This window comes from Sceloporus undulatus, chromosome 4 (genome assembly GCF_019175285.1).
Source record: "Sceloporus undulatus isolate JIND9_A2432 ecotype Alabama chromosome 4, SceUnd_v1.1, whole genome shotgun sequence".
In the NCBI taxonomy this organism is placed as follows: Eukaryota; Metazoa; Chordata; class Lepidosauria; order Squamata; family Phrynosomatidae; genus Sceloporus; species Sceloporus undulatus.
The window spans coordinates 3,001,510-3,017,677 of NC_056525.1; the positions used below are offsets into that span (position 1 = coordinate 3,001,510).

At 50.1% G+C, this 16,168-nt stretch overlaps 1 protein-coding gene across 2 annotated transcripts in view; it reads left to right on the top strand.

The window, feature by feature from the left end:
- The first annotated feature begins 829 nt into the window (after window positions 1–829).
- The window catches only part of NOL4L (nucleolar protein 4 like), a 203,580-nt gene continuing 188,241 nt past the window's right edge, over window positions 830–16,168 (top strand). Inside the window, exon 1 of one of the 2 annotated variants that reach the window (XM_042461914.1) lies at window positions 830–1,394. In XM_042461914.1, the coding sequence (XP_042317848.1) occupies window positions 993–1,394 (402 nt within the window). In that variant the 5' untranslated portion in view covers window positions 830–992. Of the gene's footprint in view, window positions 1,395–11,899; window positions 12,068–16,168 lie in introns of those variants that run through there. The other variant, XM_042461915.1, reaches the window with a different exon arrangement.

Sequence of the window (16,168 nt, forward strand, 5' to 3'; positions counted from 1 at the left end):
CCCCCCATCCTCCTGAGGCAGCCCTCTGTCCATGCTCAGGGGCTGCCAGGCTCTGCCCTAGCCCCTTGGGGCCATTTTTGGCCAGGAGGGGCGAGGTCGGAGGAGGAAGAAGCTGACCCCTCCCACTGGACTGCTCCCACCCCATTGGCTGGGAGAAAACAGCCCCCCCTCAGGCAGCCCTCTGCCCATGCTCAGGGGCTGCCTTCCTCTGCTCTTGGACCTGGGGGCCATTTTTGACCATGGGGGGGAGAAGAAAAAGAAACTGACCCCCCCCCCCCCCGCCTTCGTGGGTGGGGAAACAGCCCAGCCAGGGAGCATGAGGGGCAGCCTAAGACCGCAGCCAGCCAGCCAGCCAGCCACCTCTCAGGCAGCCCTCTGCCCATGCTCAGGGCCTGCCTTCCCCGGGGCCCTAAGCTAAGCCCCCCCCCACCTGGCCATCCTGCCGAGGCAGCCCTCTGCCCATGCCCAGGGGCTGCCTGCCTGCCTGCCAGGCTCTGCCCTAGCCCCGCCCCTGGGACTGGCCAGGAGGAGGCAAGCAAGAGAGGCCTCCTCCCGCCCGGCCTTGAGGGGCCCAAGACCCCGAAGGAGAGAGAGAGAGGGAGCCTCCCTCCTCTTGGGCCACGTGCATCTGGAGCCAAGCAGCAGCAGGAATAGGAGCAGGAGGAGGAGGAGGAGGGCGGAGCGGGAGGGAGGGAGAGAGGGAGGGAGGCACCTGCTGCCTCTGCTGCCCGTGGCTGTGGCCCTGGTCGGCGCTTGGGCGGAGGGTGCCCTGCCTGCCTCCCTCCCGGGCCTCCTCCTGCCCCTCCGCCGCCGCCGCCGCCGCCGCCGGGCTTTGTGTCTCCTCCTCCTCCTCCTCCTCCCCAGCCCTGCCTGCCCTTCCTCCTGGGACCAAAGGCGCCCATCCTGCCGGGCGTCCTCCTTCTCTTGCTGCTGCTGCTTCTGGGGCTCCGACCAACAGGTGGGACCCAGGGAGCGGGGCCAGGTGGCGGGCCATGCCCAGCCCCACGCCGGCCCTGCTGCTGCTGCGCCCGGCGGAGGCTCCGGAGGCAGAGGCCGAGGAGGAGGCGGAGGAGGAGGCCATGCCGGCGGCGGGCAGCAGCAGCAGCAGCAGCCGGCAGTTCCGGGAGTGGTGCCTGCGGACCTACGGCGACTCGGCCAAGACCAAGACGGTCACCCGGAGCAAGTACCAGCGCATCGCCCAAGTGCTGCGAGGCGGAGGCGGAGGGGCGGCGGCGGCGGCCTCTGCCCCCGGAGGCAGCGAGAAGGGCAAGTTCCAGTTCTGGGTCCGCTCCAAGGGCTTCCGCCTGGGCAAAGGCGACAGCCCCCAGGGACAAGGCAGCCCCGGCGCCGGAGCCTCGGCAGGACTGGTCTACGTCCCCGTCAAGACCGGCGCGGTGAGCAAAGCGGCTTCTCTTGGGGCACCTTTGGGGGGCGCCCTTTCCCCAAATCCTTCAGGGAGGTGGGACCCCTAACCCCATTCATTTAGAGATGCCCCCCCCAATCTTAGCCTTTTGGGGATGGGGACCACCTCCTTCTGGACCTGTCTGGGAGACACCCTTTCCCCCGGTTCCTTTAGGGATGGGGAACCCAGATCTTAGTCACTCAGAGATGGGGGACCCAAACCCCAAGTCATTTCTGGATAGGGGACCCCAGGATCCAAGTCTTTAGGGGATGGGGGCCCCAAACTGGGGGCAAGAACTGCCTCTCCTGGGGCATCTTTGGGGGCACCCCACTGACACCCCCTAACCCCATTCATTTGAGATGGGGACCCCAGGCTAGGGACCAGAAGGACCTCTCTTGAGGCATCTTTGGGGGCACCCCTGTGGCAGCCCTCTTCCCTTATTCAAGACCCCCCTAAGCTCCTCATTCATTTGGGGAGGGGGAGCCCAGAGCTCAAGCCCCTTGGGATGGAGGACTCCAAACCTCAGTCATTTGGAGATGGGACATCCAAACCCCACATCATTTGGGGATGGGGGACCCCAAAATCCAAGCCTTTGGGGGATAGGGGACACCAAACTGAGGACCAGAAGCACCTCTCTTGGGATTTCTTTGGGGACACCCAGTGACACCCCTTTCCCTTATTCCTTCAGGGATGGAGGAACCAACACCCTAGTCATTTGGGGATGGGGAACCCCAAATCTAAGTCATCTGGGGATGGGGGCCCGATACCAGGGACCAGAAGCACCTCTCTTGGGGCAGCTTTGTGGGGGAGCCACTGACATCCCCTTCCCCAATTTATTTAGGAATGGGGAACCCCACATCAAAGTCATTTAGAGATAGGGGACCCTCAACTGGGGACCAGAAGCACCTCCCTTGGGGCAGCTTTGTGGGGACTTGGTGACACCCCCTCCCCAATTCAGTTAGGGATGGGGACCCCAATCCCAAGTCATTTGGGAATAGGGGACCTCCAATCCAAGCCAGCTGGGGACTCCAAAGCCCAATTCATTTGGGGGCGGAGGACCCTAAACCCAATTCTTTTGGGGATGGGGGACCCAAAATCCTACTCCTTTGGAGATGGGAGAGCCCAAGTCCCAATCATTTGGGGATGGGAGACCCCAAACCGGGTCCAGAAGCCATTCCCTTGGGTCATCTTTGTGGGGTCCCAGTGTCGCCCCTTCCCCAATTCAGTGCCGCTCTTCCCCTTCTTCCCCTCCTGCCCCTAGAGAAGGGTGTTCATTTTGGGTCTGGGGGATCTGCCCCATGGCTGTGTGTGTGTGCTTCCTCTCTTGCCGCCCCATGAGCTCATATGTAGGTGCCCCCCCCCCCTCGTTCCCCCTTCCTTTCCTTTTTTCCCCAAAGGTCCCCCCCCCCCTCTGCTCCGCCCCAAATTTTTTGGTGGGGGGTTGTTGTTGGGGGGCTGCTGAGCTCCTTCCTGGGTGAGGAGGGTAGGGCTGGCCGCCTGGCTCCTTTTCTCCTGGATTGGTCCGGCTTTTTCCCTGGCACTGGGTAGAGACCCCATTTGGCAAACCCCAAGAGAGGGCACTGTCATGGGCCCATGGGCATGGGGCTGAGGATATTCTCCTCCCCTTTGGGGGGGCTGGATCCTCGTCCTGGCCAGGAGGGTGGGCTGGGCTCCCCCTTTCCCCATCCTTTCCCTCCCTTTCCCTGTGTCAAAGATGCCAAGGGCAGAGCTGTGGGTATAGCTGTGCCAACGCCTCCTTGCAAAGCGTTGCCAGACAGAGCTGGCAGGTGGCAGCTGATCTAGAGGAGGCTGGGCTGGGCCAGGCAAAGCAAGTGTCCATCTCCTTTGCCCTGTCCGGCCACCAGCCTCGCCTCCAACAAATCCCAGGCCCTGGCAGGCATCCAGCGACCGGGCGAAGGTGCAAGCAAGGAAGAGCACTCGCCTCATTGTTCTGCCCGAGATGGAGATGATGGTAGTGGCCAAGCCTCTACCGCCCCCCTCTTCATTGTCTCCCTTGCAAGGGGGACCCCCCATCCCCAAACATCCCAGCCCAGGCTTGGAAACTTTCTGCTGGATCTGGAGAGTGTGCCCAGGGTTGGTTGGCACTGGGCGTATGTGGTTTTTCCTCCTCCCTCCCTCTCCTGCATCTCCCTTGGCTGTGCCAGGGTGGGGTTTGGCAGGCTGGGAAAGAGAGGAGGGGGTGTCTCATTCCCTCCTCTCCCCCCCCACTGCTTTTCTCTCCAGCCAGCCAGCCTGCCTGCCAGCCTACCCAACCTCCCCCCTTGCCTGGCGCGCCTGCCGTCTTTTGCACCATCTGCCCAGGAGATTGGGCGCCCTGGGCAGACAATTTCCCCAAAAAAAAAACATTGGTGGGGGGGGGGGGTGAGAAGAAGGGAAAAAAGATGGAGGATAGGGGAAGCTGCCCATGTGCCCTCCTTCCCTGGCACACCTTCCATGCACCACCTTGGAAACATTTAGGATGGGTATTTAGGATTGACAATGGGCTCCCAAGCTGGAGAAAAGTGGCACTCTTTCCTCAGGAACAGGAGCAGGGACTGCACACTTATTTCTAGCATGTACCCCACACCTTTACAAGAATACCCTCCCCTGCCCACCCCTTGCTTCCATCCAGAGAGGGCACAACTATTGTGTTTTCCCCCTCTTTCCTCCCTCTGAGCGGAAAGAGGGGTGTGTGTGTGTGTGTGTGTGTATTTGTATGTGTGTGTTGCAGCCATGATGCTACTCAGCCGAACGGCCCATCTGTGGCCAACCAAAGTCATGGCCTCCTCCCATCTGGCTCTCTTTGGGAAGGTGGGGGAGGGCCATTCATGCCTCTTTTTCTCTGCCCACCCCCCTTGCCCACTTTCAAGAGGGTCTCCAAGGGGGCATTGGAGTTGCGTTGTCCCGTCTTTGCTGTGGGTTTGTTTTCCAGGGCAGGAAAGAAGGGGAGATGCAACAACAACCCTCTCCAGACACAATAATATGGATTCTAAGCTGTCCCGAGTCCTGATTTTGGAGAGACGGGGATAAAATAAAGTCCATCATCCCCAATCGCACCCATCCTTTCCAAATGGGCAAAGCTGGCCCCCTTCCCAATTGCCTTCCTCCCCCTCTGCTGCCAATTTTTTCCAGCAAAGAAAATGTGTATTTGGGAGCTCCCAGGGGACTCCTTCCCTTGAGCTTGTTGTGGGTTTGTGTCATGCACAACCTCGTCTTGCCGCCTTCTCACAGCTGGGACACCCAGAAGGGTGTGTTTTTATATATGGCTGTCTTATCCCACCCATCCGTTGCAAATCCTGCAAATGGGCAAAGCTGCCTCTCTCCCCAATGGCTTTCCTCCCCTTCGGCTGCAGATTTTTCTAGCAAAATATATGTGTGTGTGTGTGTGTGTGTGTGTGTGTGTGTGTGTGTGTGTATGTGTATTTGGGGACTCCCAAGGGACTCCTGGTCTCCGTCCCTTGAGCTGCTTGTGAGTTTGTGTCATGCACAACCTCATCCTGCCACCTTGTCAGAGCTGGGACACCCAGAAGGGTGTGTTTTTATGTGTGTGTGTTTTCCTTAGGTCTATTCTGCACAGCGACTGGCAGAAACCAGGGAAACCAGTCCACTGTGCATGTGCGTATGCTTGTGTGTGTGCAGATTTGTGTATATTGTGCCCCTGGGCTCAATACTGGCTTCTGTTTTCTACCTAACTACCTACCCACACAACTCCAAGCTCCCCGAAAACCAGCCATGTCTCTGCAAGAGGGTTCAGAGGAGTTGCTAGAGAAGGATAGACTCACCCCTGTAATATTCCTGGGCTGCATCCACACTGCAGAAATAATCCGGTTTGGCACCACTTTAACTGCCGTGGCCCAGTACTATGGAATTCTGGGAACTGCACTTTATTCAAGCAGATGCTCAAAGCGCAAAGGAGGACAAGGCGCCACAAAATGTGGGAGATTCAAGAAAAATGTAAGACACGACCAAATAAAAACTCAAAGGAATAGAAATTCAACAAACTGCAATTCATGGAATTCCCTGGCATGCAGCAGCCATGGTGGTATCAAACTGGATTATTTCTACAGTGTGACTCCTGGGACAACTTGATGTGCTCTTGAACCCACCTGACCAGTTTTTCTGCTGCCTTCAGGGCACTTTCCAAGAATTTGTCCTCCCATCCCAATATTTGTTTTTTGGTGTTTGCTTTGGGATTAACACCCAGTGTTAGTGAGAGGGTCATCCAACCCCTCTTTGTATGCATTGATAGAATAGGTTTGAAATGGTTGTTGTTGTTGTTGTTGCATGTCTCTTCATGTCATTTCTGACCTATGGTGACCCTAAGGCGAACCTATATCTGTGGGGTTTTCTTGGCCAGTTTCTTCAGAGGGGGTTTTCCATTGCCATCCTCTGAGGCTGAGAGAGCATGACTTGCCCAAGGTCACCCATTGGGTTTACAGGGCTGAGCCAGGATTCGCACCCTGGTCTCCAGAGTTCAACACTCAAACCAATAAACTACCCCTTCTCTCTGGTTGCAAATGTAAAGGGAGCCATTTTGCCACCCTTGCCAGGGGCTGTCCCATGTAGGGTGAGGATGTCCCATATGGGACCCTTCTCTCTCTCCTTACTAAACTGTGGGGCACATTGTTCATGGTGTTCTCCCACACACATGTGTGCCTTCAAGTTGCCTGTCAGTTTATGGTGACCCCATTAATTTCCTAGGGTTTTCTTTGGCAAGGAATTCTCAGAGGTGGTTTTGCCAGGTCCTTCCTCTGAAATAGAGCCTACAGCGCCCAGTATTCTTTGGTGGCCTCCCATCCAAGTACTAACCAAGTACTAGTTCTGCTGAGCTTCCAAGATCAGACAGGATCTGGTGCCTTTGGCGCAGGGTGAGCATATGTCCTAAGCGCAAAGGAGGACAAGGCGCCGCAAAATGTGGGACATTCAAGAAAAATGCAGGAGATGACCAAATAAAAGCTTTAAAAAAACCACTCATAGAAATATAAATTTATGCTTCTTAGTAGTGCTCAAAATGGGGGACATTTTGGAATCCCTCCTGTATAGAAGGTTGAAATGTAGGACATGGTTTAGAAAAGGAGGACAGCTGGTCACCCTGTATTAGCGTATTTAGGCCCTGTGTTACGTTGTGTGTTTATGACTTCCAAGTCGCCTGTTGACTTACGGCAACCCCATTAATTTCATAGGGTTCTTTCAGGCAAGGAAAACTCTGAGGGTTTTTTGCTATTTCCTTCCTCTGAAATATATCCTACAGCACCTGGGATTAATTGGTGGTCTCCCATCCAAGCCCTAACCAGGGCTGGCCCTGCTAAACCTCCAAGATCAGGTGAGATTTGGTGCCTTTAGGCAGGGTATTTAGGTCCTGTGTTGTATATTGTGTGTTGTATGTTGTATATTACGTGCCTTTGAGTTGCCTGTTCACTTATGTCTGTTCACTCATGGTGACCCTATTAATTGCAAGTTGTTTCCAACATGTGGTTTTCTTGGCATGGTTTGTTCAAAGGGGTCTTTGCCATGGCCTTTCTCCAAGGCTGAGAGAGTGTGACTTGCCCAAGGTCACCCAGAGGACTTCATGGCTAAGTGAGGAATCGAACCCTAGTCTCCAGAGCCATAGTCCAACACTCAAATCTCTGTGCCATGCTAGCTGTTGCTTACAATCAGCTAAAACCAGAACAATAAAATTTTAAACACAACATCACATTAAAACTACATTATCACAGTATGTTGTTGTGTGCCTTCATGTCTTTTTGATTTATGGTGAGCCTAAGGCAAACTTATTGTGGAGTTTTCTTGGCAAGTTTCTTTAGAGGGGGTTTGCCATTGCCATCCACTGAGGCTAAGAGAGTGTGACTTGCCCAAGGTCATCCAGTGGGTTTAGTTAGCCAAGCCGGGATTTGAACCCTGGTTTCCAGAGTCCTAGTCCAATGCTCAAACCGCTACACCATATGGCTCTCCTAAAAAAGCATACAAAATCAAAAGAAAGGGCAGAAGGGGATGCATGTGTTAGTGTTATTTTCCTATTGAAAATAGCACTAATTTAAAATAGTTTAAATGCATTTCAGATATAACCATGAGAATAAGAGTAGCATATGTTCCTCTCCTTAACACTGATAATACTGTAAACTTCTGGAGCAACCAGTTCATAGTCAACAATTTGGGGGTACAGAGACCATGAGTGCTACTGCAGGAGCCCCAAACTGGTCAGGTTTGGTTCCCTCCCCAGGGTTTGGCTGAATCACTGGGGAAACTGCAGTCAACATGTGGCACCCCAGTTATGGAAAACCCTCTCTTTAGGGGCCCGACTGGCACTGACACTGCAGTTGTTTTAGTTAACCAGTTTGGGAATGTTTGTTCCTAAAGATGTTGGGGCCCCAATTGGTTTTGCAAAGAACCATTCCATGTTGGTTGTTGTTGTGTGCCTTCAAGTCATTTCGGACTTATGGTGACCCTATCATGGGGTTTTCTGCGACTCAGAGGGTGTGGTGCCCCCAAAGTCATGCAGTGGGTTCCCATGGCCGAATGGGAAACGGAGCCCCAATCTCCAGAGTCCTAGTTTTGGGCTGAAACCCTCCCATGTACATGATTTTAATTTATTTAAAAGTATCTAAACTCTTCTTAGAGCCAGTGCTCTAAGTGGTTTGGGAGTTGGACTATGAGTCTGGAGACCAAAGTTCAAAACCTTGGGAGAGTCACACTCTCTCAGCTCCAGAAGATGGCAATGGCAACCGCCCTCTGAAGAAACTCACCAAGAATACGCCTTAGGGTCACCATAAGTCAGAAACAGCTTCAAGGCACACAACAATAACAAGGCAACCCTATTACAGGATTTTCTGGGGCTGAGAGAATGTGACTCACCCAAGGTCATCCATGCCTAATGGGGAATCGAATCCCAGTCTCCAGAGTCCGAGTCCTACACTCAAACCCTCCCATGTGCATGCTTTAAATCTTCTTTTAGTCTGTATCTTAATCTCTGGATGGTTTCATATGTTTTGAACCTTTTAAAAACAATTTCTAATTATGCATGATGTTTAAAATTCAATAGGCTGGCTTTATTTGTGTGCCATCCTGAGATCTGGACAAAGTGTAGAGTTTTGTTTTTATCTTTTTAACATTTTCTATGCCTTTTAAATGATTCTACAGTATATTGTTTTATATGGTAATTTTAGTGGGTTTAGAACTGACTTTTTCTGGAAGCTGCCTTAGGTTCCACTTGGACAGAAAGCTGTCATGCAAATGAAATAAATAAAAATATAAATACAGTTGGCTCCATAGACTTTATCCACAGACTCCAGCGTTCACAGCTTGATAATATTTTTAAACTGCAAAAAGCAAACCATGTTTTTTCCATTTTATATAAGAGACACCATTTCCCTATCCATTCTATTTAATGGGACTTGAACATCCACAGATTTTGATATACATGGTGTGTGTTTGGGGGGGGGGGGGGCTGAAAACAAACACACGTGGATATACCAAGCCCCCTGTATATATATATATATATATATATATATATATAGGCATAAATAAAATCGGCCCCCAGTGTGGACCATGCTGGCCATGGCTGATGGGAATTGGAGTCCCAACAACAATGAGAGGACCATCCTACCTCTGCCTTAGAAGAGTAAATATTGTGGGTTTTTAAAACTGTTCAGGGACACCACTGGGGTGGTCCAGGGGTGTGTGGACCCCACTGGGTGACACCTCTGAGAGGGGGGAACACCCAGTGCATCCCAAGACCCCACCAGCATCCCCCTCGGCATCCAAGGTGCTGACTGGCACTGCTGCAACAATGGCAGCGGCATCCTCCTCCCGTGTGCCCCTTGCTCCCCTTTCTGCAGGGCCAGGGGGATCCTTGGGGGGTCTTGTCTTTGCCTCCTTCTGCCCCTGTCTCTGCTTCATGGATGGAGGGAAGCAGCCCAAATCAGATACTTCCCTCTGCCAGCAGCTTCCGCTGACCAGTGCTGTGGGGTGGCTGCCTGTTTGGCGGTGACACCAAGTTGTCGCACTGGGCTGACACAGAATCATAGAATCAGAGTTGGTAGAGACTCCAAGGGTCATCCAGTCCAATCCATTCTGCCATGCAGGAATACACAATAAAAGCACTCGTAACAGATGGCTATCCAGCCTCTGTTAAAAAACCTCCAAAGAAGGAGACTCCAATACTCTCTAAGGGAACGTCTTCCACTGTGGAATATCTCTTACTTGTCAAGATGTTCTTCCTAATAGTTTTTTGTGGGTTTTTCGGGCTATGTGGCCATGTTCTAGAAGAGTTTATTCTTGACGTTTCTTCAGCAACTGTGGATGGCATCTTCATAGAATGCTGAATGTTTTCAGAGAATGCATTCTCTGAAGATGCCAGCCACAGATGCTGGCGAAACATCAGGAATAAACTCTTCTGGAACATGGCCACATAGCCCAAAAAACCCACAGAAAAACTATGGATGTCAGTCATGAAAGCCCTCGACTTCACATTGTTCTTCCTAAAGTTTTGGTGGAATCTCTTTTCTTGTAGCTTGCATCCATGGCTCCTGGTCCTGGTCCTGTTCTCTGGAGCAGCAGAAAACAATATGACATCCCTTCAAATATTTATACATATCACCTCTTAATCGTCTCTTCTCCAAGCTAAACATCTCCAGATCCCTAAGCCATTCCACATTAGGCAGATTTCCAGGCCTTTCACCATTTTGGTCGCCCTCCTTTGGACACGCTCCAGTTTTTCCACATCCTTTTTGAATTGTGGGGCCCAGAACTGGACACAATATCCCAGGTGATGCTTTGTTTTCAGAACTGGGCAAGCCTCCTGAGTTTGGCCAGCTGCCTTTTCCCTAAGGTCCCTCTCTTACCCTTCGACTTTCTCTTTTTGCCTTCCTGCCCTATCCCTCTCCTAAATGGATGTTGCTGTCCAAGAGAGTCACCTTGCTGGGTGCTTGCTCTGGGGCAGTGGCATCACTAGTGGGGTGCAGGGGGTGCTGCCTAAGGGGGAGGTCACACCATTGTTCCTCAAGCATCTGCATTTGGGCAGAAATTGGCCATTGTGTTCACCTGCATCTCTTTAAAAGGCTGAAGAGTTGGTGGGAGCGGGTTGAGACTCAGTAGGAGGAGAACAGAAAGGTCCAAGGTATTTTTTTAAAAAAATTAAAACAATTTTTTACATTTTTTAAAAACAATAAATTTTATTTTTTTAAAAAAATTAAAATTTATTGTTTTTTAAAAAATGTAAAAAAAAAAACCCTATTTTTATTTTTTAAAAATCTTATTTTAAAAAATCACCTTTTACTGAATTTTCACTTCAACTGCTTGAAAATATGTACATGGATGTACTGAGGCTGTGAGTGTGATATGGCAATTTAAGGGTATCATTTCAATTTTGCTAGTTTTATGTCACAAATATTAACATTGCATTCAATGATATGTGGGAATTACGATTTGTGAGTCACATGAGTACAAAAAACATGACTAAGGATTGTTTATGGTGTGGGATGGGAGAAGATCAATGGGGAAGGGGTGACACCATAAGTTAACGCACCGGGTGATGCCAGCCCTCGTGATGCCACTGCTCTGGGATGCCCCATTTCTGAAAAATGTTGGCCAGATCAATTGGCTTTGGATTCCTCTACGCTTAGGCTTACCATTCATCCTGGGAAACCAGGAAAATTCCAGATTGAAGGGTTTGAAAAATGTCCTTGCCAGCTGGGCCAGTTGAAGCAACAAACCCCAAATCCCAGAATGTAAATTGGTTTCTTATATATAAATAGACAACAACCGAAATACAGTGGGCTATTGGTGTATCCGCTGGGGTTTGGTCCCAAGACCCCTGTGGATACCAAAATCCATGGATGCTCAAGTCCCATTATGTAGATTTGTGTAGTAAAATAGCAAGGTTTGGTTTTTGGGTTTTTTATATTTTTGGAATATTTTGAAGCCTTGGGTGGTTGAATCCATGGACAGGGGGCTGACTGTATGCAATGTTAAATATCAAAATGTGGTGGAGGGGGGGCCTTTTATTTTTAGGCAGGGGTGGATGGGTTGATAAGCTGCCCCAATCCTGTCTTGCATAGTTTTGTCCTGGTTTTCTGGAAGAGAATGAAATGGCAACCCTACCCACACTGCAACTTGTAGGCTTAGTTCCTTCTTGTCCTTTTTTCTTTGGGCTTGCTGGGAGGGTGGCATGCGTTGGCCTGCCAGGAGGGCAAAACCCAGTGGAGGATGCCTGCCCGCCGCTAAGCGGGACAATTAGCTCTGCCAATTAGCAGCACAAATGGTACTTCGTGTGCAGGAGGTGGTTGCCATGGCACTTCTCCCGCTAGCCTCTCTTCTCCCTCCTGCCTCCCTGTCCCCCCATCATCCATCCCTGGCGGGCCGGGCTTTGTGGCATGGCTGGGGCAGGGCAGCCCACCAGCGTCCAGCCTCTGCCTGAGAGCCAGTGCCCTTGGGTGTTCCCTCTTTCTTTTGCCAGACAAAATGTGCATGTGTGTGTCTTCCCTTTTGCAAAGGCAGCCTGTGTCTGAGCTGAGGAAGGCAGGGGTGGTTGAGAGCGTCTGCAAGGTGCAGTGAGTGTCTGCAGGTTGTCAAGGGAAAAGATGGAAGTCTGGGTGAGGGGAGAAGAGAGGAATGGAAGAATGTGCCCAGGGGATGGAGGAGGACAAGATCTTTGGCTTGCAGGCAAAGGTGGGCATGCTCTGTATGGGCGCTTGGGGCACACAGTTCTTGTATTTGGCCCCAAATGGAGGCTCAGGCTAGATGGGTCCTGTCTGCCCTGGTCTAACTGCCGCTTCCCTCCCTCCCTCCCTCCCTTCTATCCTTCATTCCTTCCACAGTCCCTTCCTTGCTTCCTTCCTTCCTTCCTTGCTTCCTTCCTTCCTTCGTCCCTTCCTTCCTTCCTTCTTTCCACCGTCCCTTCATTCCTTCCTTCCTTCTCTCCCTCCTTTCCTCCGCTTAATCGGCTTCAGGTGGATTGGGATACCTCCTCTCATGCAAGCCAGCAAGCTCTTACTGTGTCTGGCTGAGTGCTGGGGGCAGCAGATGGCCAAGCTTTGGAGAGTGGGCAGGGTGGGATAGACGGGCAGCATGGGCAACGTCTGGCTCTTGTAACTCACTGGGTGGCACTTTCCCAGATGGAAAGGCTTTGCAAGTGAGATGGAGACAAAGGCTTGGTCATGCCCCCAGCCTCTCCCTGTCCCTTTGTGCCACAGTCATGCCCCCCCACCTGCATCTCAAAAAAGACAGGCAGCCATGGCAGTGGACAGCCAAAGGTTTCTGGCTCATCACAGCTTCTCTTCTGATGGCTGCTGTGCCATGTGCCTTCAGGTCGTTTCCGACTTCTGGTGAACCTAAAGCTGGGTGACCAGAGGCCCTCCTTTTCCAGGACATGCCCTACATTTCAACCTTGTGTCCAGAAGGAGTTTGAAAATGCCCTCCATTTTGAGCATGACTAAGAAGCATGAATTTACATTTATACAGTGGGCCCTTGGTATCTGCTGGGGATTGGTTCCAGCCCCCCCCCGTGGATATCAAAATCCAAGTTGCATTAAATATAACAGCATAGTAAAATGGTATTCCTTATGAAACATGGCAAAATCAAGCTTTGCGTTTTGGAATTTATACCAAATGTATTTCAAGCCATGGATGCTTGAATGCGCAGATCAACAATCTGTGGGTACGAAGGGCTGATTGTGTTTAGATATTCTTTTGTAATGTCCTACATTTTTCTTGAATGTTCCACATTTTGTGGTACCTTGTCTTTGAATGTTCTACATTTTGCGGTGCCTTGTCACCCTGTCCTAAGGGTATCATGGGGTTTTCTTGGCAAGGTTTGTTCAGAGGAGGTTCACCATGGCCTTTCCCTGAAGCTGAGAGTGTGTGACTCGTCCAAGGTCATCCAGTGCGTTTCATGACTGAGGTGGGAATCGAACCTTCGTCTCCAGAGTCATAGTCCAACACTCAAACCACTGATGGCACTCTGTGTAAAACCCCAGACTGGTAGCAATCAGCTGCAAATAGAATAGGCTAGATAGGTGCACTGGACTTGGCATGTCCTCAGAGGTACTCACTCCATGTTCCTGCGTCCTGAAGCCTGGTTAAAATATAAGGGCATGCTCAATTACATCCAAGAGAGGCTCATTCTGCTGTTGTGGATGGTTCAGACAAAATTTATAACTAAGCACAAGAGTGGCACAAGATGAGAACTGTTGCACATGCTCAGAGGCACTCTGGTCATGGGGATTGTTTATTATTATTATTATTATTATTATTATTATTATTATTATTATTATTATTAACCTTTATTTATAAAGCGCTGTAAATTTAGATTCCTAAGTGCATTTAATTAAGTATTTGGCTCAGATCCAGCCCTTTGTTGTCAGTTAGTTGGGTTGATACAGTTGTCTGTTTGTGAAAAAGGTGGAAAGCCTGTGGCCCTCCAGATGTTATTGGACTACAGCTCACAGCATCCATCACCATTAGCTGTATTGGCTAGGAGCTGCATGGAACTGCACCCCAGCAGTATCCCACCCACAGGATTTGCATTCCTGATGTTGAGACAAGGTTTCTGAAAACCTTGGATCCATTTATTTCTTGGCTAGCAGTTGCATCTTCATAAGCCTTAATGGTGGGGTCTTCAAAATGTTAAGGGGGATTTTTTTTGTGGGTGGAGGGGAGAACGTCATTCTTGCAGGATGTGGCCACTTGCCCACTCCTGTCCTTGGCTTTAGTTGCCAGAATGGCTACTGTGTGAGGTTTCCAGATGGATGCCACAGTTCACCTGGTGAGTGTGGCGGTGTCAGCTTGTCATTGTGGTAAAATGCAGACTGGCTGAGCCAGAGAGATTTTTGTTTCTGGCAGCTTGTGATGCAAGCTTGCCTGGTGAGTCAAACTGGACTGCGAGACAAGACACATCCCAGACCCTGTGGGTGCCAAGAGGGCTCCGGGCCATGCGCTTTGGCCTCTCTGTTTGTTTCTGGCTCTTGTCTTTGCAGCTCCAAACCAACCCACGGCTGTCAGAGGAACCAAAAACTGCAGGTGGAGACCATACAGTCTTGCAGATGTCACTGGACTCCAGTTCCCATCAGCTCCCTACATAGCATATCCAGTGGGAAGAGTGCTGGGAACTGCAGTCTGAGAACATCTTGGAGGGGCCACATAATTTGGGAATAGATGGTGAGACAAGTTGCCTTGAAAAGTGGTGGATTACCTTTTGGAGAACTGAAGAATTCAGCAAAGGTTGGCCAGTCACCTCTCAACAGCCCTTTATTTACAAATCCCTGCATGGCAAGGGATTGGACTACATGGCCCTTGGGGCTCCCTTCCAGTCCTGTGATGCCATAAATCCCCCTTCTGCTGTTGATGCAAGAAATCTACAACTAAAGCATCTCTGACCATCCAGATGTTTTAAAATCTCCTTGTGTTTAAATATCTCCAAGGAAGGAGAGTCCTGCATGTCTCAAAGGAGTTTATTCCACTGTCAAACAGCTCTTATTGAAGGGTTTTCTTCCCAATATTTAGTTGGGATCTCCTTCCTTGGAGTTTGATCTGTTGGTTCAGATCCTATCCTATGGAATGCAGAAACCAGTTTGCTCCATCTTCAATCTTTTCAGGTATTTAAAGATAGCTGTATCATATCAGCTCTCAGCCTTCTCTTCTCTGGCAAAATATCCTTTGCAGAATCACATAATTTTAAGAGCTGGAAGGGGCTGCAAGGATAATCTACTCCAGCCTCCTTCCATGCAGGAATACACAGTGAAAACACTCCCAAGAGGTGGCTATCCATCCTCTGTTTACAAAGACCTCCAAAGTCCTTTCTATTGTCAGACAGCTCTTAAAGACGTTCTTCCTGATGTTTCTGTGGAATCTCTTCTCTTCTAATCTGAATCTCTCGGTTCTCATTCTAGTGTCTGGAGTAGCAGAAAACATGCTTGCTCCCTCTTCTACATGACATCCCTTCCGTTATTTAAAGATAGTTATCATATCACCTCTCATTCTTCCCTTCTTCAAGCTAAACATGCCCAGTTTATAAGGCTTGGTTTTCAGATGTTTGATCATTTTGGTTGCTCTTTCTCGGGACATCTTCCAGTTTGTCCATATCCTTCTTTAAGTGCAGTGCCCAAACCTGGACACTGTATTCCAGGTCCGGTCTGACCAAAGCAGAAGAGAGTGGCATTAATACTTCCTTTCACATTGTCACATTGCCATCACATTGTCGACTTCTGTTTAGCTTGTGGTCTGCCAAGGGGATTGGGACTTTCCTGCAAAACCATGGCTGCAAGTAATCTTATGCACCTCTCTTCATGTACCTTTGGTTTGCAAATGGGGAGCAGAGACATTTATTGTTGTGGTTGTTTGCCGTCTACTTCAGTTTATGGTGGCCCTGTGAATGAGAGATTTTCAAGAGGTAATCTGCGGTTCTACTCAGATATTGCAAAATAAATGCCTACTTTTATTTATTTCTTGACTTTATATCCCATCTTGCTCCTGACATGGGGACCCAAGGTTAAAACAAGAGGCACTAAAAACCTGATGGTAAAAAGTGATTTTAAAAAATTGAATTCAGTTGCAATACCAGTATATCAGTATACCATTCAGACACAGACACACACACGCGTGTGTGTGTGTGTATATATATATGAAAGAAAGAGAATATATGGAGCCCTGGTGGCGCAGTGGTTCAATGCCTGTACTGCAGCCATTCACTCAAAACCACAAGGTTGCGAGTTCAAGACCAGCAAAAGGGCCCAAGCTCGACTCAGGCTTGCATCCTTCCGAGGAGGGAGCTAA